Below are 25,264 nucleotides of genomic sequence, written 5' to 3'. Positions count from 1 at the left end.
GCCGGAGCCCGCCTGGGATTCGCTGGAGCAGTGCGAAGAGGTCTATAGGAGAATGGAGTCGAAGAGAAAAACACAGCGGCGCAGAAAGAAACACGAAAGTCAGCCCCAAAAAATTATTGGGTGGGGGCTCAGGGAGAGTGTGGCAGAGTCAGGGTTCACACCTGAGCCAACTCCCCCTGTTAATCGTGAGGAGCAGCGATCAAAGGACTTCTGGACTTGGGAGGAGAGATAAGAAGAACTGGAGGCGGCGAAAGCGGAGAGGCGCTGGTATGAGGAGGCAGCACGGCGACGCGGATGGGCTCACAGGGAGTATGGTTATGCCAGGTAGGAGACCTGCGCAAACTCCCTGTGCTTACCGGGGGGCTAGAGAGACCGGGCAGGCACCGTGTTATGCTAGTGAGCGCACGGTGTCTCCAGTGCGGGTGCATAGCCCGGTGCGGTACATACCAGCTCTTCGTATTAGCCGGGCTAGAGTGGGCATCGAGCCAAGTAAGGTTGGGCAGGCTCGGTGCTCAAGAGCTCCAGTGCGCCTGCACGGTCCGGTCTATCCTGAGCCACCTCCACACACCAGTCCTCCGGTGGCAGCTCCCCGCACCAGGCTTCCTGTGTGTGTCCTCGGTCCAGTACCACCAGTTCCAGCACCACGCACCAGGCCTTCAGTGCGCCTCGCCTGTTCAGCGCAGCCAGCGCTTTCCTCCTCTCCTGCGCTGCTGGAGTCTCCCGCCTGTTCAGCGCAGCCAGAGCCTTTCTCCTCTCCTGCGCTGCCGGAGTCTCCCGCCTGTTCAGAACAGCCAGAGCCTTCCTCCTCTACAGCGCTGCTGGAGTCTCCCGCCTGTTTAGCGCAGCCAGAGCATTTCTCCTCTCCTGCGCTGCCGGAGCCTCCCGCCTGTTCAGCGCAGCCAGAGCCTGTCTCCTCTCCTGCGCTGCCGGAGCCTCCTGCCTGTTCAGCGCAGCCAGAGCTGTCAGCCTGCATGGAGCAGCCAGAGCTGTCAGCCTGCATGGAGCAGCCAGAGCTGTCAGTCTGCAAGGAGCAGCCAGAGCTGTCAGCCTGCATGGAGCAGCCAGAGCTGTCAGCCTGCATGGAGCAGCCAGAGCTGTCAGCCTGCATGGAGCAGCCAGAGCTGTCAGTTTGCATGGAGCAGCCAGAGCTGCCAGTCTGCATAGAGCTGCCAGTCTGCATGGAGCAGCCAGAGCTGCCAGTCTGCATAGAGCTGCCAGTCTGCATAGAGCTGCCAGTCTGCATGGAGCTGCCAGTCTGCATAGAGCAGCCAGAGCTGCCAGTCTGCATGTAGCAGCCAGAGCTGCCAGTCTGCATGGAGCAGCCAGAGCAGCTAGATCCGCCAGTCAGCCAGACTCTTCCAGATCTGCCAGTCAACCAGACTCTTCCAGATCCGCCAGCCAACCAGGATCTGCCGGAGCCAACTACCTGCCTGAGCTTCCTCTCAGTGCTGAGCTTCCTCTCAGTGCTGAGCTTCCTCTCAGTCCCGAGCTTCCCCTCAGTCCCGAGCTTCCCCTCAGTTCCGAGCTACCCCTCAGTCCCGAGCTACCCCTCAGTCCCGAGCTACCCCTCAGTCCCGAGCTGCCCCTCTTTCCCGAGCTGCCCCTCTGTCCCGAGCTGCCCCTCTGTCCCGAGCTGCCCCTCTGTCCCGAGCTGCCCCTCAGTCCCGAGCTGCCCCTCAGTCACGAGCTGCCCCTCAGTCCAGTGGGGTTCTGGGTGAGGACTATTAGGCCATGGTCGGCGGCGAGGGTGGATTATCCCAGGACGCGAGGGGGAGGAACTATGACATTTATGGAGTGGGGTCCAAGTCCCGAGCCGGAGCCGCCACCATGGACAGACGCCCACCCGGACCCTCCCTATGGTTTTGAGGTGCGTCCGGGAGTCCGCACCTTAGGGGGTGGGGGGGGTTCTGTCAAGCCTTGGTCTTAGTATTTTGTGTTTTCTTTAATTATTTGTTCAGGCCAGGGTGTGACATGGGTTTATTGTGTTGTCGTATTGGGGGTTTTGTAGGCATTGGGGATTGTGGCTGAGTAGGGGTGTATAGCATAGGCTTGGCTGCCTGAGGCGGTTCTCAATCAGAGTCAGGTGATTCTCGTTGTCTCTGATTGGGAACCATATTTAGGTAGCCTGGGTTTCACTGTGTGTTTGTGGGTGATTGTTCCTGTCTCTGTGTTAGTTGTTTCACCAGACAGGCTGTATAGGTTTTCACGTTCCGTTTGTTGTTTTGTATATATATTTAGTTATTTCATGTATCGTTCTATTTCATTAAAGAACATGAGTAACCACCACGCCGCATTTTGGTCCGCTCCTCTTTCAACAGACGAACGCCGTTACAGTTGGGCAACAGTACATTCCACTCAATATCAGCTTTTCATTGATACACCGTTAACTGATTTAAAGTCAAACATAAAAGCGAGTGATAGGCTGTTGGATTTGGCAAGTGACACTTTAGAAACGTGATGTTGTACTTACAATGTTGCAAGGGGCAGCAATGACTTACAGCATGCTGCACCAACACTTTTTATTACATCAAAAGAATTCATTCATACTATGTAATCGATTGAAACACACACAGAGCTGTTAGTGGTTAATGCATTTATTTATTTATTTTTACAGTTCCATTGAGACCAAGGACTCTTTTGCAACTCACTCCACAAAATCACAGTCACAGCTGCATAGAAAATACTCTAAGAAATGTTAAATAAAACAATCATGAAGATCAACCACATTCCTCAGTAAAGAGGTCCTCAACCGACATTCTGAGTTGCTAATGATGTCGCCATCCTCTAGGACCGGAAGAAACGGAGTCGAGGAGGTGAGGAACTATGGCCACAAATGCACTGAAATGACACATTCCTTCTCCACTAGCACATCATCAGGCAAATGACATTCCCCTGGATGGGTTCAGAAGGTGAGGGATCAGGGGTCAATGTCGGAAGACCAGGCTGCTCCCGAGGGAGGTGGTGGCTGCTTTCTCCCTCTCCTGCGGGAGAGAGCGAGACAGAGAGACAGAGGTAGGGGTGGTGTATGATTTCAGAAAGCATAGCAGTTGTCATCTGAGCTCTCAGCAATAGGACTTTTAGAAATAGGACTTCTATCTGAGTTTTAATCTACATCAGAGTCATCAAAAATAGCCCTTTCTCCCAGAATCAGCTTGTGGTAGGTGTTCCTGGTGTCTTGTGTCAGTTCACTCAATCTTCTCTTCAGGAGGCAGAGATGCCTCCCCCCCTCTGACATCTCCACTGCATTGCCTAAAAGTCATATGTAAAACAGCAAATGATTTACAATTCCACAATAGTGTGGAATTATTCTAAAAATAGTGTAAACCTCAACTTACTCTGATATTGCAGCTGTAGGGACAGTGCCTCTATAGTTCCTGCTGCTCTTTGTAGGCACCCCCAGTGCTTCTTCATCTCCTGCACCAGGATCCTCTCTTCCTCCTGCAGTCTGTCCACCAACATCAGTCTGCCCAAGATTGCCTTTTGAATGACAAAATGGCTGTTGCCTCACAGAGGTATAATATAACAAAATGATTGCAGCCTACGCTGAAGGTAAAAGTGAAATCACAATAGATATACTTACTGGTGCCAAGTCTCTCCCATGGCCACAGTATTGAGCCGCCACTGTGGGGAGCCTAAACTCTGCCTGCTGCTTGTGAAGTTGAACAATGTCAGCTGTCAAGGCTGCCTTGTCCTCAACAATTTCTCAGAATCTGATGCCCCCTCTTGTTACCGTCTGAATAAAAAGGGGTGATTAGACGGACTGTAGATTCAGATATATTACATGACTCTTAGTTATAGAGCTACTATGGAGGCACAAACAAAGAGAGTACAAAGCAATCAACTCATTTCTAAAGCATTTGTTGTCATGCAGTTATAACATTATACAAGGCATGCAGAGTTGTGACTCACAAGATACTCTGCTGTTTATGGTCATGTCATTTCTCAGTTTAGTTAAATGTTTTACATTAAATCAATGAATAACATAGGTCATGCCTACATTTGATTATAAACATGGTCTGATGTGTATGACTAATTCATTTTCTTTCACAAATCAGTTTCAATGCTTGATTAATAATGTGTTTGAGGTCATTTTGTCATTGGGCCCTGTCTGCCCCATTTTCCCCTGTCTGCCCCATCTTCCCCTGTCTGCCCCATCTTCCCCTGTCTGCCCCATTTTCCCCTGTCTGCCCCATTTTCCCCTGTCTGCCCCATCTTCCCCTGTCTGCCCCATTTTCCCCTGTCTGCCCCATTTTCCCCTGTCTGCCCCATTTCCCCCTGTTTTCCCTGTCTTTCCTGTCTTTCCTGTTTGCCTTGTCTGACCATCCTGAAGTGTGGCTGTCAAACACAGGGCAAGTTACAAACATGACTCCAATGACATCAATGCAATTATGAAGTTGAAAGACAGAGAAACATGAACTTTTCTACCTGTTGGATTCTGGCTCGAAATACACTTATTCCTGTCATCATATTATAATGTACTGATTACCTAACATGTATAAGAAATGTACATGTTAGGGGTCAATAAGGTTTAATAGGAACTTGGTGTATGGAAAGTTACTGAGTGAGAAAAGGGGAAGTGCAGAAAGTTCCTATTCTGTTCAAGCATGTTGTTGCTGAATATTCATATTTCTAAGGAAGGAGGCAAAGTGTAGCAATCTAGTTTCAGTTCCTGATGAGGCAGGCCAGTTTCTGTGGAACTAGGACAATGGGTTTGTGCCCGTAGGCGATGTTGTTGCTGGTAATGTCTGTGAGGACCTGCCTTACAACAGGCCTACAAGCCCTCAGTCCAGCCTCTCTCAGCCTATTGCGGACAGTGTCAACACTGATGGAGGGATTATGCATTGCTGATGTAACTCGGGCAGTTGTTGTTGCCATCCTGTACCTGTCCCGCAGGTGTGATGTTCGGATGTACCGATCTTGTGCAGGTGTTGTTACACGTGGTCTGCCACTGTGAGGATGATCAGCTGTCCGTCCTGTCTCCCTATAGCACGGTCTTAGGCGTCTCACAGTATGGACATTGCAATTTATTGCCCTGGCCACATCTGCAGTCCTCATGCCTCCTTGCAGCATGCCTAAGGCACGTTCATGCAGATGAGCAGAGACCCTGGGCATCTTTCTTTTGGTGTTTTTCCAGAGTCAGTAGTAAGGCCTTTTCAGTGTCCTAAGTTTTCATAACTGTGACCTTAATTGCCTACCGTCTGCAAGCTGTTAGTGTCCTAACGACCGTTCCACAGGTGCATGTTCATTAATTGTTTATGGTTCATTGAACAAGCATGGGAAACAGTGTTTAAACCCTTTACAATGAAGATCTGTGAAGTTATTTGGATTTTTTCAAATTATCTTTGAAAGACAGGGTCCTGAAAAAAGGGACGAGTTTAGAATGATTGTTTGTCTTATTCATGCAAGGCGTTGACTCCGCCTAGTTGGGAATGTATAAATATATGCTTGTGGGTTGAATAAATGTGGTTGGAGCTTTTTTCTGGTTGTCTGTTTCAGTTTTTGCTCTATTTGTTCAGAATCTAACATACTTTCAGGCCCCTGCTGCACCTCAGCAACCCACTCCTTAAGGTCAGCATCATTGATGTCCAGGAGGCCGGTCTCCTCCTTCAGCCTTTTGACATTCTGAAAAATATAATTAAATTAAGGAGTAACATAGTGGAAGGTTCTAATTTGTCAAGTGAATCACACCAAAATATTTTACTTTCATGTATACAGTCATCTTGATGTTTTCCTATATAAAGATAACTAATAAAATAATAAAAAGCTGAGCCAGGATTGCAGACATGCAAGAAGAGTTCAACAAGAATGAAAAAGCAGATACAGGTCAACCTTTTTTTTTTTAGCTCTCAGGGTCATTGGAGTACACAAGGCTATCCACCGTGGCAAGGTGATAGTCCAAGAGAGGAGCAATTAGGTTTATCTTATTAATTGAAGTATGCTGGACCTCAAATACAAGGACCACTTAATAGTTCAACATTATTAAGGGAAGTATGTTGCAATCGTTAACCTTCTTAAGCATTAATTACTGTATGTTATCATAATACACTTACCAGCCTTGGACATATACTTTGTCGTGACAGCAGCTCTGGATATAAAACTATTCACCTGCTCGACTTCCTATCCGGTTGTGTTACCGGCACCAGACTGATTGCGGCCTCCCGATTAGAGCTGTAATGTCATAATAAACAAACACATTTGTTTTAATAATGTAAAAAATGACCTTACGAGACCATTAATGTGCCTTCACATACATAACGGAGAGGGGAGAGTGCCTTTTTTGAAGCCCCTCCAACACTGCGCACGCCGGCACAATTTTATGCAAATATGGCCAGTATTTGCATGCAACATCGCAGCAGAAAAAGCCCACCGTGCCAGCAGAAGACAGCTCCCACCGTGCCAGCAGAAGACAGCTCCCACCGTGCCAGCAGAAGACAGCTCCCACCGTGCCAGCAGAAGACAGCTCCCACCGTGCCAGCAGAAGACAGCTCCCACCGTGCCAGCAGAAGACAGCTCCCACCGTGCCAGCAGAAGACAGCTCCCACCGTGCCAGCAGAAGACAGCTCCCACCGTGCCAGCAGAAGACAGCTCCCACAGTGCCAGCATAAGAGAGCTCCCACCGTGCCAGCAGAAGACAGCTCCCACCGTGCCAGCAGAAGACAGCTCCCACCGTGCCAGCAGAAGACAGCTCCCACCGTGCCAGCAGAAGACAGCTCCTTCTACAAGAACAGTGGATTTGTAAAGTATTTAGACCCTTTGACTTTTTCCACATTTTTATGTAACAGCCTATTTTTAAAATTTATGATATATATATTTTTTTCCCTCATCAATCTACACACAATACCCCATAATGACAAAGCAAAAACAGGCTAAGAAGTGTTTACAAATGTACTAATTAGAAATTAAAAACTGAAATATTACATTTACATAAGTATTCAGACCCTTGGCTCAATACTTTGTTGAAGCACCTTTGGTAGCGATTACAGCCTTGAGTCTTCTTGGCTATGCTTGAAGCTTGGCAAAAATGTCTACAAACATGTTTTTGCTTTGTCATTATGGGGTAATGTGTGTAGATTGATTGTAGGAAAATAAAATAATGTAATCAATTTTAGAATAAGGCTGTAACGTAACAAAATGTGGAAAAAGTTAAGGAATCTGAATGCTTTTGTACTGTACATTGCTTAGGCATATATCTCACCTCAGCACATGTTGAGGGCCTTGAGGAGCACACCGTGTCGGGAAACTGCTATCTCAAGGCCCTCCTCATCTACTTTAGCAGATGACGTCTCTTTGGCATCTGTACACTCTGACGCACACTCCTTTGCCTGGCATCAACAACAGAAAAATCACAGTGAAGTGCAGAGATTAACTTGTGTGTGTGTGTGTGTGTGTGTGTGTGTGTGTGTGTGTGTGTGTGTGTGTGTGTATGTGTGTGTGTGTGTGTGTGTGTGTGTGTGTGTGTGTGTGTGTGTGTGTGTGTGTGTGTGTGTGTGTGTGTGTGTGTGTGTGTGTGTGTGTGTGTGTGTGTGTGTGTGTGTGTTTCGGAGGGGTTTAGATAAAGCAAAAAGACAAATCACTCTCCCACAATTTTTCTTTATGGAAAATTACCTTCTAGTTGACAATTAATGTTCTTCCAAAAAGAAGACCAACTGCAATATAACACCACAAAAATATACTTCATAACAAAAAGAAGACCAGCATGCATTATACCCTGAACAAAACATCCACACATAAGAAGGTAGTACAAACCCTGAGGCTTGATGGAAGTGGTATTTCTTGCGATTCCCATCCACTGATATAGTATGCATCTCCTGTGAGCAGGCAGGACAATGGAGGAGATCACTTCCACAAAGCTAGTCTATTTCAAACCGCCTCTATATCTACTCGAGGAATGCCTTCTGGAATGTGTCACCAGATATTTCTCCACTCTAATAACATGCAAAACATACAGAGATATAAGTAAGGGGCCATTTTTATTTATTATTACCTTTAAGACAGAGCCTTAAATTACAGTCAATCGGTCTGAGGTTTTGAAAGTTTTATAGCACCACTTTGTATTTAAGCCCTCATTAAAATGAAAGCCAGGAGCCAGCTAAAATGGGTCAGTATATTGGAACTGCATTCAGTACTGGTTAGACATTTTCTAGCAAGGTAGTCATGCTGCCTGACAAGTTGAACGACACTAGCCTTGCTGAGGCCCTTATTCTCTTGGGGTTGTTGTATGTAGTGTGATTTCCTTAGGGTTGATTTCCTGGCTTCAAGCTTATTTCAGGTCAATACCCCCTCCTACCATTTGCTACTCTGACGAGCAGAGGTAGGATAGTGTATGAGGGTCAAACGCATGTCCTGTTTAGGCGTGAGGGATTTGTGGTAGAGAAGCACAGGTTGTGTTTTCTGAACCGAGGAAGTAGTTTAATGATCCTAGCCTTGATAAGTCTGTTAAGAAATCCCCCAAGGGAGATCTCGCTCTTGGCATCTCCCTTGGGGTTCCTTTAGGGCAGGGTTTCCGAAACCTCTCCTCGGCCCCTCCAGATGTTTCACAGGTTTGTTTTAACCCTTAACTGACACACATGGTTCAATTAGTTAACTAATCATCAAGCCTTTGACTAATTAAATCAGGTGTGGCAGTTTAGGATTAAAACAAAAATGTGAAACTTCTGGAGGGGCCGGTGGAGAGGGTTGGGAAACCCTGTTTTAGGGTCAGATGCCCCATGTTAAAGCTCTGTTTAGGGGCGAAAATCACCCAGCCAAAGATGGAATGGAAGTTTATTTGTCACATGCGCTGAATACAACAGGTATTACCGTGAAACGTACTCAGCCCTCCTTTTCCTGTAGTTCACAATCATCTCCTTTGTCTTGATCACGTTGAGGGAGAGATTGTTGTCCTGGCACCACACTGACAGGTCTCTAACCTCCTCCCTGTAGGCTGTCTCATCATTGTCTGTGATCAGGCATACCGCCGCTGTGTCGTCGGCAAACTTAATGATGGTGTTGGAGTCTTGGCCATGCAGTCATGGGTGAACAGGGAGTACAGGAGGTGACTAAGCACGCACCCCTGAGGGACTCCTGTGTTGAGAATCAGTGTGGCAGATGTGTTGTTGTCTACCTTTACCACCTGGGTGCGGCCCGTCAGGAACTCCAGGATCTAGTTGAAGAGGGAGGTGTTTAGTCCCAGGGTCCTTAACTTGGTGATGAGCTTTGAGTGCACTATGGTGTTGAACGCTGAGCTGTAGTCAATGAATAGCATTCTCACATAGGTGTTCTTTTTGTCCAGGTGAGAAAGGGCAGTGTTGAGTGCAATAGAGACTGCATCATCTGTGTATCTGTTTGGGCGATATGCAAATTGGAGTGGGTCTAAGGGTTTCTCAAAGCACTTCATGGCTACAGAGTCAGCAGTCATTTAGGCAGGTTACCATGGTGTTCTTGGGCACAGGGACTATGGTGGTCTGCTTGAAACATATAGGTAATACAGACTCAGCCAGGTACAGCTTGAAAATGTCAGTGAAGACACTTGCCAGTTATTGACTAGACTGGTGGTTGGTGGGCATGCAAGCAGCTCGGGCTGGCTGGGTGTTCTGGCTGGGTGTTCTGGCTGGGTGTTCTGGCTGGGTGGTCTGGCTGGGTGTTCTGGCTGGGTGTTCTGGCTGGGTGGTCTGGCTGGGTGTTCTGGCTGGGTGTTCTGGCTGGGTGGTCTGGCTGGGTGGTCTGGCTGGGTGGTCTGGCTGGGTGGTCTGGCTGGGTGTTCTGGCTGGGTGGTCTGGCTGGGTGGTCTGGCTGGGTGGTCTGGCTGGGTGTTCTGGCTGGGTGTTCTGGCTGGGTGTTCTGGCTGAAGTTTGATATAGGATGTCTTAATAAAGACAATCACAAGTTAAGCCGTTGTACTTTATTTGTAAGAGTTGTTCATTTGTTATGGTACGCTATGAAGAGGACATAGAGACAGCCCTTACTGTAAGACACACACACACACACACACACACACACACACACACACACACACACACACACACACACACACACACACACACACTGTAAGACAGACACACACACTGTAAGTCCCCTCACACACACACACACACACACACACACACACACACACACACACACACACACACACACACACACACACACACACACACACACACACACTGTAAGACAGACACACACACTGTAAGTCCCCTCACACACACACACACACACACACACACACACACACACACACACACACACACACACACACACACTGTAAGACAGACACACACACTGTAAGTCCCCTCACACACACACACACACACACACACACACACACACACACACACACACACACACACACACACACACACACACACACACACACACACTGTAAGACAGACACACACACTGTAAGTCCCCTCACACACACACACACACACACACAACCTCACTGTAAGACACCTCAAATGTGTGTGTTTGTGTGTGTGAGGGGACTTACAGTGCGTGTGTCTGTCTTACAGTGTGTGTGTGTGTGTGTGTATGTGTGTGTACCTCAAGGTGGACGAGTTGCAATGTGTGACAGGGTTTCTGGAGGGGAACAAGGACCTGCAGGTGAGCCTGGGACCACAGTGGGAGAGACTGAGAGAGGTGCAGGAAAAAAGTGTACTTACTCAACGACAGAGTGGACACACTGGAGAGGAATACACACACACACACGGTGAGAGGGAGAGGAACATAGAGAGAGAGATGGATCCAACACCACTCAGAGAGAGAGTCTGACTGACTGACAAGAGAGAGTTACTGAGGGATCCAGCCCTACCCATGCAGCTGTGTGTTGTGTGTTTTCCAGATCCTGAGTTCGCTACTAAAGGCCTCAAATATAAGAAACATCTGTATGAAGAGGCCAAGAGGCAGGGCTGGCCTCCGCCCGTCTTCTCAGAGATAAAGGAAGCCCTCGGTAGGTCAGAACCTTTACCCTAGCCATAGTCAGGAGAAACTGTTGGCTCTTATCCAAATCTGTGCTGTTATAAGCAGATATCTTATGCTGGGTTGTTTTATTATATCATGTGTGTTATCTTTATAATATAATTAAACGGCTCTATCAAAACTCATTAATTGGAAATAAATACACCATTATTATTATTATGTGAAAACGTTGTAGATGCATGCAGCTGTGTCTCTCCAAAGACTGACCATTTAACTTTTCTCAAATTGGGCATGTCCAGGTTACAGGGGTCGTGTGAAGGTGAGAGGTCTGATGTTTGAAGGTACTCAGGTGTGCGGAAATTCGAAGACCGTGCTCCAGGAAGTGGCTAAACTGGCCCTGTAGCACCTGAGCCAGCTAGCCAATGACGGCGCTAATCTGAGTGAGCTAGCCAATGACACAGAGGAGGCAGAGGCATCCAGTAGCCAGACGGACAAACCACATAGCCTCTCATGCACAGGTACTGTATTCCTCAGCCAATCCAATTTATAGTATTGTATCTGTTATAAGATAATGTCATCATATTAGCATGTTTCTCAAACAACTAATTGTCCTAAGTCAGTGAGCTGCTATTGGTGTCTGACTGTTTCCTCTCTACCATGTGACTCTGTCTTCAGGCTCCATGTTCTTTGGTAGTGTCACTGTGGTCCTCAAAACGGATGTCACCTCTGGAGAGGGGCATTCTGGGAAGACAGAGGCTGTTGAGTTTGCCTACAAGAAACTAGCTCTCCTGTTCGATCTACCAGAATCAGGTTAAAGAGCCCACCACTGTACAGTAATGTACATCTACCTTTACTGTGTTCTCCCACGTCCATCAAAATGCTTGTTATCATGGAAACTCTTTTCTTCTTTTGTACCTCAGCTTCACCCTATAAGGATGTGGTCCTGGAGCACTGTCATATGCGGGATGTCCCACCCCCAGAGGAGGCCCTCCAATCTGATGCAGAGAGTAGGAGCTACCAGTGCGCCCTCCGATTCACTGGACCAATCACCTTCTATGCCCCAGGTAACGTCACATTTAGTAAGCCAAATGGATACTTTACAATGTTCTGTTTTATGGTGTATTGCATGTAAATATACTGTGTGTATGTCATGTATATAGATATGTACTGTAGGTATTGTATAATGTTTAAAAAATGACGGTTTGTCTGGTTGACTCCAGAGGGTTCCAGAAAAAAGACCCCGTTGGGGCAGCAGGCAGATAAAGTGGCCCTCCAGCGGCTGTCCGTGGTCCTCGGCAGTAAGGAAGTGGTGGGAGCAAACTACATAAGCGCCCTTAAAGAGCTTTTCGAGGCCCAGACCCCACCTCTGGACATGCCTGTTTATGACGTCACATCCCACCAGCCCCCGTGATACCTAGCTTGCAGACCCCCGAAAATCAGGTTGTCCCAGTGTCAACCATGGACACCTCAGTTACTATGGACTCCATGGATACCACGGTCACCATGAATACCATGGAGACCCAGGGAGGAGGAGACGCCCGCCAAACCACACCCACCCTCCCAGAGGAGCGTAACGTCTCTTAAGGTACACAGAATCACATTCAAACTCGCATAGCTTTATTGTCCATTTCTTGTAAACGGACAACTTAGTACCCAGAAAAATATATGTTTAAGAATAAGACAACAGTGAGCACTGTTGAACGAACACAAAGAAAGAAGTGAGCATTAAGTAAATTAAAACAAGAGTATGCAAAAGTGTAAGGTCCCTTCATCTGTCCTACCTTTTTTCAGATGGCCGGCGGTTCTTTGCGTGTGTGACGGTTCGTGTGCAGAAGGACCTCACCCCACAGGAGGCGTCTACTCAAGAGGGAGCGCTACAGGCTGCAGTCTGCTCCAGGGCCTGTCTCTGGATCCTCCACCTACAGCGGGTACACTACACACCTTACATGGGGGACAACTTCAGGTAGACTGACCTTAGATCAGTACGGGGACAACTTCGTCGTACTTCGTTGGTTAGTGGATGTTGCTGTGACTCAACTCGTTGCTACCAGTGGAGGACTGTGTAACAACAGCAGAGGGAAAGCACAGGTGCACTCTGGGAATCGTAGGCGAGCTCACGTTCCACAGCCCAGGTTACTTAAAAAACACTTTATATTTCATTACTATGTCACATTTGATGAGACGTAGACATTGGTTATGAAGGGTAGTTGCAGTTTTTCCAGGACATTAAATGATGAACATGTCTTACACTCACATGTAACTAGGTGGTGTAGTGGATTGTAAATGCACGTAAACGCTGTTTACCCACCTTTTGCGCCAAAATGCATTGAAACTGAAGAGAGCGTTACTTTACTCACCCTCTCAGAGGCAGCCCCTAAAAAGCAGCAGGCAGAGCATTGGGCAGCTAAGGAAGCCCTGAGGTGCCTGAGTGGGATCCTGAGTGGGGTTGTGGGCAGGGACAGCAGTGGAGTGGGTCTGAACTACAAAGGGAACCTCCAGGAGCTGCTGGCAAGCATGGAGGAGGAGCTGAACCAAAGTACAAAACTACAGAGCCTAACAAAAATAGTACTGGAGCAGGTTTGTCTAGACCTCTTTCTCTCTCTGTTTCTCTCTCTCTCTCTGTTTATCTCTTTCTCTCTACTCTCTTCTCTCTCTCTCTCTCTTACTCTCTCTCTCTACTCTCTTACTCTCTCTACTCTCGTACTCTCTCTCTCTCTCTACTCTTTCTCTCTTCTCTCTCTCTCTCTACTCTCTCTCTTCTCTCTCTACTCTCTCTCTACTCTCTTTCTCTCTTTCTCTACTCTCTCTCTCTACTCTCTTTCTCTCTTTCTCTACTCTCTCTCTTACTCTCTCTCTTTCTCTACTCTCTCTCTTACTCTCTCTCCCTCTTTCTCTCTTTCTCTCTACTCTCTTACTCTCTCTCTCTCTACTCTCTCTCTCTACTCTCTCTCTCTTACTCTCTCTCTACTCTCTCTCTCTACTCTCTTTCTCTCTACTCTCTCTCTACTCTCTCTACTCTCTCTCTCTACTCTCTCTCTCTCTACTCTCTCTCTCTCTACTCTCTCTCTCTCTACTCTCTTTCTCTCTACTCTCTCCCTCTCTACTCTCTCTCTCTACTCTCTCTCTCTCTTTCTCTCTACTCTCTCTCTCTCTCTACTCTCTTTCTCTCTACTCTCTCTCTCTTTCCTCTCTCTCTCTTTCTCTCTACTCTCTCTTTCTCTTTCTCTCTCCATTTCTCTCTGTTTCTCTACTGTCTCTATCCCTCTCTTATGCAGGTCAGGTGACAGGGGAAACTTCTGGCTATACTCTACAGTCTGACAAGTTAGTGGTGTTAGTTTTCAGTTAGTGATACTGTTGCCATGGAGACAACACCTGAATATTCGGGCCCGCCTCCCCCCAAGAGATCTCAGTGATTAAGACTGGGGGAGAGACAGAAGGTGACTCTCCTTTCAATGTGCTTCTAGTCTGAGCTACCCTCATTCTGAATTATCTTAAAACTTCATGTCAATAGTAAACTGTAGGTATGTGTGCAGTGGGATCTGCAACCCCCGTGTGTGGTGTGTGAGGATGTGTCTGTGGAGCAGTGGTATGAGTGGAGGGTGGAGGTCCGACTAGACCACGATATCTTCCACAACCAGAATCTGTTCAGCCCGAAGAAAGAGGCATTCTGCCAGTCCTACCACAGTCTGGGCACCGCAGGGAGATCTGTCAGCCTGGTACTGATGAGCAATCAATTCATTTACATTTTACATACAAAAGAAGCTAAATACGGTGTATATAGTACCTGTCAAAGGTTTGGACACACCTACTCATTCAAGGGTTTTTCTTTATTTTTACTATTCTCTACATTGTATAATAATAGTGAAGACATTAAAACTATGAAATAACACATATGGAATCGTGTAGTAACCAAGAAAGTGTTAAACAAATCAAAATATATTTTATATTTGAGATTCTTCAAAGTAGCCACCCTTTGCCTTGGTGACAGCTTTGCACACTCTTGACATTCTCTCAACCAGCTTCACCTGGAATGCTTTTCCAACAGTCTAGAAGGAGTTCCCACATATGCTGAGCACTTGTTAGCTGCTTTTCCTTCACTCTGCGATCCAACTCATCCTAAACCATCTCAATTGGGTTGAGGTCGAGTGATTGTGGATACCAGGTCTTATGATGCAGCACTTCATCACTCTCCTTCTTGGTCAAATAGCCCTTACACAACCTGGAGGTGTGTTGGGTCACTGTCCTGTTGAAAACAAATGAGAGTCCCACTAAAAGAGCAAACCAGATGGGATGGCTTATACCTGCAAAATACTGTGGTAGCCATGCTTGTTAAATGTGCCTTGAAATCTAAATAAATCACGACAGCGTCACCAGCAAAGCACCCCCACACCTCCTCCTCCATGCTTCATGGTGGGAACCAGACATGCGGAGATCATCCGTTCACCTACTCCGTGTTTCACAAAGACGGTTGGAACCAAAAATCCTAAATTTGGACTTATCAGACCAAAGGACAGATTTCCATCAGTCTAATGCCCATTGCTCGGGTTTCTTGACGCAATCAAGTCTCTTCTTCTTATTTGTGTACTTTAGTAGGGGTTTCTTTGCAGCAATTCGACCATGAAGGCCTGATTCATGCACAGCTGTTAATTTAAATGCGTTCCAGGTGACTACCTCATGAAGATAGTTGAGAGAATCCCAAGAGTGTGCAAAGCTGTCATCAAGGCAAAGGGTGGCTACTTTGAAGAATCTCAAATCTAAAATATATTTTGATTTGTTAAACACTTTTGATTAAAAAATTCCATACGTGTTATTTCATAGTTTTGATATCTTCACTATTATTCTAAAATGTAAATAATAGTCTAAGTAAAGAAAAACTCTTGAATGAGTAGGTGTGTCCAAACTTTTGACTGGTACTGTATGTATAAAGCTTCTCATAAATACAGATGAGCTGAGCCACAAATCATTATTTCACATTTTAAAAACTACTCGGTGACTAGTTACACTACACTTGGACTTTCAGTCAAAACAGACAACATAATATCGATTTCAGCGTCCTCTTTCTCTTCCCCGCTATCCTCGCTCCCCTTTTTCTACCCTCCTGTCTCCTTTCTCCCCATCCCTCCCTCTATCTCCCCCTGTTTCTCCCCTCCTCCTGTCTCCTTCCTCCCTATCCCTCCCTCTCCCTCCCCCTGTTTTTCCCCTTCTCCTGTCTCCTGTCTCCTTCCTCCCTATCCCTCCCTCTCTCTCCCCCTGTTTCTCCCCTCCTCCTGTCTCCTTCCTCCCAATCCCTCCCTCTCTCTCCCCCTGTTTCTCCCCTCCTCCTGTCTCCTTCCTCCCTATCCCTCCCTCTCTCTCCCCCTGTTTCTCCCCTCCTCCTGTCTCCTTCCTTGGTGGTAGATGTTTGTGTGTATTATTATGGCTATAGAACTATGTAATGCACTCTTTGCATGCACTGTTTTTACCACAGGGTTTGGTCCTGATATTAAATTACCTTACTTTTAGCAGCTTTGCTGTTTAATTTTACTCTATGAAGGTTTTGCAGAGTCTAACATAACGAATACACTTTTACATTTTAGCCATTTAGTCATTGTACTGGTCCCCCTGTGGGACCTCAAACTCACCTCAAACTCACACTCAGGTGTCCTCTTTTTCAAACATGTAATAATGACCAAAGTACTTCAGCTCTAAATAAGAAGGCTTCTCTCAGATCATGAAAATACCCTCCCCTACCTTGAATGATGTACAGTACATGTCTATCTTATCTGTCACTGAAGTGTCTTACTGGTGTAACCATGGGGATCACTGGTATATCCATGGGGTAATGAGGATCACTGGTGTAACCATGGGGTAATGGGGATCACTGGTGTAACCATGGGGTAATGGGGAACACTGGTGTAACCAAGGGGTAATGGGGATCACTGGTGTAACCATGGGGTAATGGGGATCACTGGTGTAACCATGGGGTAATGGGGATCACTGGTGTAACCATGGGGTAATGAGGATCACTGGTGTAACCATGGGGTAATGGGGATCACTTGTGTAACCATGGGGTAATGAGGATCACTGGTGTAACCATGGGGTAATGGGGATCACTGGTGTAACCATGGGGTAATGGGGAACACTGGTGTAACCATGGGGTAATGAGGATCACTGGTGTAACCATGGGGTAATGAGGATCACTGGTGTAACCATGGGGTAATGAGGATCACTGGTGTAACCATGGGGTAATGAGGATCACTGGTGTAACCATGGGGTAATGGGGATCACTGGTGTAACCATGGGGTAATGGGGATCACTGGTGTAACCATGGGGTAATGGGGAACACTGGTGTAACCATGGGGTAATGGGGATCACTGGTGTAACCATGGGGTAATGGGGATCACTGGTGTAACCATGGGGTAATGGGGAACACTGGTGTAACCATGGGGTAATGGGGATCACTGGTGTAACCATGGGGTAATGGGGAACACTGGTGTAACCATGGGGTAATGGGGAACACTGGTGTAACCATGGGGTAATGGGGAACACTGGTGTAACCATGGGGTAATGGGGAACACTGGTGTAACCATGGGGTAATGGGGAACACTGGCGTAACCATGGGGTAATGGGGAACACTGGTGTAACCATGGGGTAATGGGGAACACTGGTGTAACCATGGGGTAATGGGCTACACTGGTGTAACCATGGGGTAATGGGGAACACTGGTGTAAACCATGCTGTCACTGGTGTAACCATACAGTCACTGGGATAACCATACCATCACTGGGGTAACCATACCGTTACTGGGGTAACCATACCGTCACTGGGGTAACCCTACTGTCATGGGTGTAACCATACCGTCACTGGGGTAACCATACCGTTACTGGGGTAACCATACCGTCACTGGGGTAACCATACCGTCACTGGGGTAACTATACCGTTACTGGGGTAAGTCTATTATCACTGCTCTTAGTCTTTTGTATGGTTGGCTAAGAGTGTGAGTAATGTTGGGAGAATTGTATGGAATCCTGGCATGGGTTGGTTGGTTCATTCTACACCAGAATATTGAAAGGTTTCTTTTAGCCCAAATATAAGTACTCTGTCGTTGGTCTCAACATCTTGTGAAGAGTTTGTCTGATTCCCTGTCAAAAAACATTTTCAATCATAGCATAAATCACCTTATCCTCATTACTTTTATATTGCTCTTCTTCCATTCTTTCCCGCTTAACTAAACGTCACCTAGATCAGCTAAATAATTTTTTAATCTCTATTCTCTTATTGGAGTTTAAACTAGAGAAAGTCATGATAGCGGGTGTTAACATTGGTTTGAGCTGAAACCGATCTAATACTTTACCCAGTAAGCACTAAAGCTCCTCTTAACCACACTACCACATTTGTGTGTGTGTGTGTGTGTGTGTGTGTGTGTGTGTGTGTGTGTGTGTGTGTGTGTGTGTGTGTGTGTGTGTGTGTGTGTGTGTGTGTGTGTGTGTGCGTGCACAATTAATGAAGATACAGAGCCAGAAACAACTTTCACACACATTGCATGGCCAGACAGACAGTGTCTCAGTACCACATCCTGTACTAAAAACTTGAACTCTTCGCAGCAAGAGTTGTTTCTGTTTCTCTCTTGTAGCTCTGGTACCTGCACGTTGGTGCTTGATTTGCCTCCTGGATAGTAGGCCAATGGAGTCTGGAGTCGGGCTACATTTCTGCCATGCTGCTATTTATTGGAGTTTCTCCACCAGCGCCTTTTGATGTGATTGACTATGAATGTGTTATTACACATACCACATGAAGGCAGTCATGCCAGAGCTGGTGCACGGTACACTCTGATCTGGTCTTGTTTACATGCTGTTCATGCTGACAGTCTGCTTCACATGAGATGCAGGCAGCTAAGACACTGAGGAAGTTATTTTACGGCTGGCCCCGGTTGAACTTGGCAAAGGCCTGTCATGTCCTCAGGTGAAAGCGGGGAGGGAGGAGCGCCCTTCTCAAATGTAATAGTAATCTGCAGCAGGGTGCAACATTCAGACACAAAACACAACTCCTGGCTGTGTAAGGGCTATTTGACCAAGAAGGAGAGTGATGGAGTTTGGTTGTAAAAGTGTATTTGTTATGTTAGACTCTGCAAAACCTTCATAGAGTAAAATTAAACAGCAAAGCTGCTAAAAAATAAGATCATTTAATATCAGGACCAAACCCTGTGGTAAAAACAGTGCATGCAAAGAGTGAATGACATAGTTCTATAGCCATAATAATACACACAAACATCTACCACCAACACCACAGGCCAGATGAAACCCAGAGAGGAGAGGAATGAGGGGAAACTCAGAGGAGAGATATCCAGGCTAGGAAATAGAGGACATGTTGTCGTTCCATGCTGGAGCCAAGTGTAAGTAAACTATCTTTATGATTGTTCTTTGGACTCTCAGTTGGTGCTTCCGTCAAACAGGTATTTGACCCGCCTCTGCAATTCTTCGACCAATCTCTTCTGAGCTTTCTCCTGGCTGGCCTGCCAATCTTCAGAGAGACTGAGAGAACAGCCAATCAGACAATAACCTGACTGTGTGTGTGTGTGTGTGCATTTGTGTGTGTATGTGAGTTTCAGAGGCCTACCTGTATAGGAGCAGAGTAGAGGGGTGGAGGAGGTGACTCTGGTCCCAGAAGTTTTGTCCTCAAACCCAGGTTTCTCCAGACCTCTCTTCACAAATTACTCATCTAGAACATTCCTCACTGAGGTACCTCTGCTGGTGTCTGTGGAGGGTTCACAATACTGTATTGTGAGTGTGTGAGGTAGTCAGTCACCTGGAACGCATTTCAATTAACAGCTGTGCATGAATCAGGCCTTCATGGTCGAATTGCTGCAAAGAAACCACTACTAAAGTACACAAATAAGAAGAAGAGACTTGATTGCGTCAAGAAACCCGAGCAATGGGCATTAGACTGATGGAAATCTGTCCTTTGGTCTGATAAGTCCAAATTTAGGATTTTTGGTTCCAACCGTCTTTGTGAAACACGGAGTAGGTGAACGGATGATCTCCGCATGTCTGGTTCCCACCATGAAGCATGGAGGAGGAGGTGTGGGGGTGCTTTGCTGGTGACGCTGTCGTGATTTATTTAGATTTCAAGGCACATTTAACAAGCATGGCTACCACAGTATTTTGCAGGTATAAGCCATCCCATCTGGTTTGCTCTTTTAGTGGGACTCTCATTTGTTTTCAACAGGACAGTGACCCAACACACCTCCAAGCTGTGTAAGGGCTATTTGACCAAGAAGGAGCGTGATGGAGTGCTGCATCAGATGACCAGGCCTCCACAATCACTCGACCTCGACCCAATTGAGATGGTTTGGGATGAGTTGGACCACAGAGTGAAGGAAAAGCAGCCAACAAGTGCTCAGCATATGTGGGAACTCCTTCAAGACTGTTGGAAAAGCATTCCAGGTGAAGCTGGTTGAGAGAATGCCAAGAGTGTGCAAAGCGCTTACCGGTAACACAGGAGAGAAGAGATACGCAAAGAGAACGAAAATCTGAGTATGTCTCAACTAGTAGTACAGAGAGAATCCGTCAAGCTTTAAGGAGTTAAGGTTTTTGGAAATGGTCAGTGATCTCCAGCCACCCCTTGAACCGACTGCAGCCAGCTACACCCCTTTAAAGTTGACTCAACCACCATCTGGTCGTGCTGTACGGCTCAAGTCGGTCCTTCCAGTCCACCTCATGATGGCCAGTCATCAAGCAAATGGCGTAAGGACAGGCTGAGGCAAAAGTGGCGCTCCTAGTGGCTGGGGACTTTAATGCAGGCAAACTTAAATCCGTTTGACCTAATTTCTTCCAGCATGTGCAACCAAATACACACACATATGCATACAAAGCTCTCCACCCCCCTTCATTTGGCAAATCTGACCATAATTCTGTCCTTCTGATTCCTGCTTACAAGCGAAAACTAAAGCAGGAAGTACCAGTGACTCACTCAGTACGGAAGTGGTCAGATGGTGCGGATGCTACGCTACAGGACTGTTTTGCTAGTAAAGACTGGAAAATGTTCCGGGATTCATCCAATGGCATTGAGGAGTATACCACCTCAATCATCGGCTTCATCAACAAGTACATCAATGATGTTGTCCCCACAGTGACCGTACGTACATATCCCAACCAGAAAGAAGCCATGGATTACAGGCAACATCCGCATCGAGGTAAAGGCTTGAGCTGCCGCTTTAAAGGAGCGGGATACTAATCCGGACGCTTATAAGGCATTCCACTATGCCCTCCGACGAACCATCAAACAAGCAAGGTGCACATTCTTGTAAGTAAGCATTTCATGGTAAGGTCTACACATGTTGCATTCGGCATATATGACAAATAAAGTTTGATTTGATTTGAACCCTCTTCTCCCTCAAGATCTACTCCAGGCTTGCAACAATTGGGAAGTAAAGCACCAGATCCTGCCACACTTCACCCTGTCTAAGTGCTATGTACCTGCAGATGTCGACCAATCGAGTGTCACCAGAGAGGCCCATGTATTCTGCGACTCTTCAGAGAAGGCCTACAGTTCCGTTGCATACTGAAAACAGAAGATAGTCAAGGCAAGACCTACCTGCCTTTCATCATGGCCAGTTCCAGAGTTGCGCCTAAGTGGCTAGATTACATGCCAAGACTAGAGCTCTTTGCATCCGTCATTGGAGCCCAGCTTGCCAAGCTGCTAGAGAAAGAGCTTACATTGAGAGCAACCAGACCACCCTGTGGACAGATTCTACAGCCATGCTGATGAGGCTGCAGTCAGAATCTTGCTAGCTTCAAAGTTTTCATAGGCACCAGGGTGGCTGAGATTCAAGAACTTTACAGACCTCTGTGCATCACAAGATGCCCAACAGATGGAGCCAAGGACCACTTTTCTTCCTTCAAAGTCCAGATGAGTGACCAGCTAAGCCAAACGGACATCCTGAGGAGGTGTCACTATGCAAGCACTACACAGGGCAGCAAGAGAGTTTCCCAAATAAGCTGCATCTCCTGAAAGCTGGTAAGCCTGTACCGTCCAGCAGTCGCCCATTTACATTGTCTCTGGAGCTTGATGAGTTCGGAGAGCTCAGCCGAGTTGGTGGTAGACTATGTTGAGCCGTCAATGGAAATCCAGACCTGCTGTCCCCGAGATGGCTGACCTGCCAGCCGTGACTGTGCCTTTTCAAAGCTAGCTTTCCACTCCACGGGCATGGACAACTTCGGGCCCTTCCAGGTCAAACTGGGGCGGTGTGTTGAGAAGAGATTGGGATCATTTTCAAGTGTCTCACCATGAGGGCTGTGCACTTGGACCTCCTGACCAACATCGATGCAGATTATTTTCTGATGGCTATTAATTGTAACGGCTAGACGTTCCGGAACCCCTCGACAACATCCGGTGATATGGCAGAGCACCGAATTCAAATTAAATTACTATAAATATTAAACTTTCATGAAATCACACATGCAATACACCAAATTAAAGCTACACTTGTTAATCCAGCCAAAAAGGCTTTACGGCGAAAGCAAACCATGCGATTATCTGAGGATAGCACCCCACCAAACAAACACATGACATTCATATTTCAACCCGCCAGGCACGACACAAAATGCAGAAATAACAACATAATTCATACCTTGCCTTTGAAGATCTTCTTTTGTTGGCACTCCAATCTGTCCCATAAATATCACAAACGGTCATTTTGTTCGATATATTCTGTCGTTATATCTCCAAAATTATTTGGCTCGTTTGATCCAGAAAAACATTGGTTCCAACTCGCGCAACATGACTACAAAATATCTAATAAGTTACCTGTAAACTTGTTCCAAACATTTAAAACAACTTTCCTAATAGAACTTTAGGTATTTTTTTACGCAAATAATCGATAAAATTTAAGACAGGATAAACTGCGTTCAATAGAGGATAAAAACAATGTGGAGCGAGCTTTCAGGTCGCGCGCCCCTAACAAGCAGTACACTAGACTCGACCCTCGTTCTGAACAGCCCTACTTCTTCATTACACAAAGGAAAAACATAACATAACATAGGAGACTCTGCTAGCTAGCCAACAGCTAGCCAACGTCTACCGAACAGAACTTCTGCACTCAACAATCCGGTCGCATTTCGCTTCGCTCCACAGGTAGTATCACATTTTTCATTTCATTTCATTACAGTACAACGGCTTGATTTGTTTGATCGTAGCTAGCTACATAGCTAGCTACACAGCCGTCTTTGTATCAAAGATAATTGTGTAGTCTAGAGCGACTTCCTAGGTTAGTTAGCCAGCTATTGTCGTTCTTTTAACGCAACGTAACGTAATCAACACTGCTAGCTAGCCAGCTAGCCCCGAATAGCAGCACAGTAGAAACTATTACACTCAACGGAACGACTTGATTAGTGTAGTGTCAACAACGCAGCCAATGCCAACTAGCCTACTTAGTCAACAACGCAGCCTCTGCCAGCTAGCCTACTTCAGCAGTACTGTATCATTTTAATCATTTTAGTCAATAAGATTCTTGCTACGTAAGCTTAACTCTCTGAACACTCGTGACGTGTAGTCCACTTGTCATTCCAATCTCCTTTGCATTAGCGTAGCCTCTTGTGTAGCCTGTCAACTATGTGTCTGTCTATCCCTGTTCTCTCCTCTCTGCACAGACCATACAAACGCTCCACACCGCGTGGCCGCGGCCACCCTAATCTGGTGGTCCCAGCGCGCACGACCCACGTGGAGTTCCAGGTCTCCGGTAGCCTCTGGAACTGCCGATCTGCGGCCAACAAGGCAGAGTTCATCTCCGCCTATGTCTCCCTCCAGTCCCTCGACTTCTTGGCACTGACGGAAACATGGATCACCACAGACAACACTGCTACTCCTACTGCTCTCTCTTCGTCTGCCCACGTGTTCTCGCACACCCCGAGAGCTTCTGGTCAGCGGGGTGGTGGCACCGGGATCCTCATCTCTCCCAAGTGGTCATTCTCTCTTTCTCCCTTACCCATCTGTCTATCGCCTCCTTTGAATTCCATGCTGTCACAGTTACCAGCCCTTTCAAGCTTAACATCCTTATCATTTATCGCCCTCCAGGTTCCCTCGGAGAGTTCATCAATGAGCTTGATGCCTTGATAAGCTCCTTTCCTGAGGACGGCTCACCTCTCACAGTTCTGGGCGACTTTAACCTCCCCACGCCTACCTTTGACTCATTCCTCTCTGCCTCCTTCTTTCCACTCCTCTCCTCTTTTGACCTCACCCTCTCACCTTCCCCCTACTCACAAGGCAGGAAATACGCTCGACCTCATCTTTACTAGATGCTGTTCTTCCACTAACCTCGTTGCAACTCCCCTCCAAGTCTCCGACCACTACCTTGTATCCTTTTCCCTCTCGCTCTCATCCAACACTTCCCACACTGCCCCTACTGGATGGTATCGCGCCGTCCCAACCTTCGCTCTCTCTCCCCGCTACTCTCTCCTCTTCCATCCTATCATCTCTTCCCTCTGCTCAAACCTTCTCCAACCTATCTCCTGATTCTGCCTCCTCAACCCTCCTCTCCTCCCTTTCTGCATCCTTTGACTCTCTATGTCCCCTATCCTCCAGGCCGGCTCGGTCCTCCCTCCCGCTCCGTGGCTCGACGACTCATTGCGAGCTCACAGAACAGGGCTCCGGGCAGCCGAGCGGAAATGGAGGAAAACTCGCCTCCCTGCGGACCTGACATCCTTTCACTCCCTCCTCTCTACATTTTCCTCTTCTCTCTCTGCTGCTAAAGCCACTTTCTACCACTCTAAATTCCAAGCATCTGCCTCTAACCCTAGGAAGCTCTTTGCAACCTTCTCCTCCCTCCTGAATCCTCCTCCCCTCCCCCTCCTCCCTCTCTGCAGATGACTTCGTCAACCATTTTGAAAAGAAGGTCGACGACATCCGATCCTCGTTTGCTAAGTCAAACGACACCGCTGGTTCTGCTCACACTGCCCTACCCTGTGCTCTGACCTCTTTCTCCCCTCTCTCCAGATGAAATCTCGCGTCTTGTGACGGCCGGCCGCCCTACAACCTGCCCGCTTGACCCTATCCCCTCCTCTCTTCTCCAGACCATTTCCGGAGACCTCCTCCCTTACCTCACCTCGCTCATCAACTCATCCCTGACCGCTGGCTACGTCCCTTCCGTCTTCAAGAGAGCGAGAGTTGCACCCCTTCTGAAAAAAACCTACACTCGATCCCTCCGATGTCAACAACTACAGACCAGTATCCCTTCTTTCTTTTCTCTCCAAAACTCTTGAACGTGCCGTCCTTGGCCAGCTCTCCCGCTATCTCTCTCAGAATGACCTTCTTGATCCAAATCAGTCAGGTTTCAAGACTAGTCATTCAACTGAGACTGCTCTTCTCTGTATCACGGAGGCGCTCCGCACTGCTAAAG

General features: G+C 47.0%; 1 protein-coding gene and 1 long non-coding RNA gene across 5 annotated transcripts in view; one reads left to right on the top strand and one right to left on the bottom strand.

Annotated features, from left to right (window-relative positions):
* Positions 1–2,578: 2,578 nt before the first annotated feature.
* LOC115114698 (uncharacterized) lies at positions 2,579–9,916 on the bottom strand. Of its 3 annotated transcripts, none has more exons than XR_003861261.2 (8): positions 8,800–9,916; positions 7,196–7,322; positions 6,368–6,716; positions 6,051–6,168; positions 5,529–5,622; positions 3,581–3,733; positions 3,336–3,477; positions 2,579–3,249 (listed from the first exon to the last, which is right to left on the bottom strand). It is a non-coding gene; the product is annotated as an uncharacterized LOC115114698 (long non-coding RNA). The 3 variants fall into 3 exon arrangements; XR_003861260.2 differs by lacking the exon at positions 8,800–9,916 and adding an exon at positions 7,747–7,913; XR_003861259.2 differs by lacking the exons at positions 6,368–6,716; positions 7,196–7,322; positions 8,800–9,916 and having other exon boundaries at positions 6,051–6,331.
* LOC115114697 (SH2 domain-containing protein 1A-like) overlaps positions 6,368–25,264 on the top strand; it is a 38,385-nt gene continuing 19,488 nt past the window's right edge. Inside the window, exons 1-8 of one of the 2 annotated variants that reach the window (XM_065013585.1) lie at positions 6,368–6,740; positions 10,525–10,684; positions 10,817–10,924; positions 11,193–11,411; positions 11,569–11,703; positions 11,814–11,957; positions 12,114–12,478; positions 12,685–12,821. In XM_065013585.1, the coding sequence (XP_064869657.1) occupies positions 11,574–11,703; positions 11,814–11,957; positions 12,114–12,304 (465 nt within the window). In that variant the 5' untranslated portion in view covers positions 6,368–6,740; positions 10,525–10,684; positions 10,817–10,924; positions 11,193–11,411; positions 11,569–11,573 and the 3' untranslated portion in view covers positions 12,305–12,478; positions 12,685–12,821. Of the gene's footprint in view, positions 6,741–8,047; positions 10,685–10,816; positions 10,925–11,192; positions 11,412–11,568; positions 11,704–11,813; positions 11,958–12,113; positions 12,479–12,684; positions 12,822–25,264 lie in introns of those variants that run through there. The other variant, XM_065013584.1, reaches the window with a different exon arrangement.

The sequence above is a fragment of the Oncorhynchus nerka genome, linkage group LG9b (genome assembly GCF_034236695.1).
Source record: "Oncorhynchus nerka isolate Pitt River linkage group LG9b, Oner_Uvic_2.0, whole genome shotgun sequence".
Taxonomy (NCBI): Eukaryota; Metazoa; Chordata; class Actinopteri; order Salmoniformes; family Salmonidae; genus Oncorhynchus; species Oncorhynchus nerka.
Note: the sequence above shows the minus strand (reverse complement) of the source record. Positions and strands in the feature narration are given on the sequence as shown.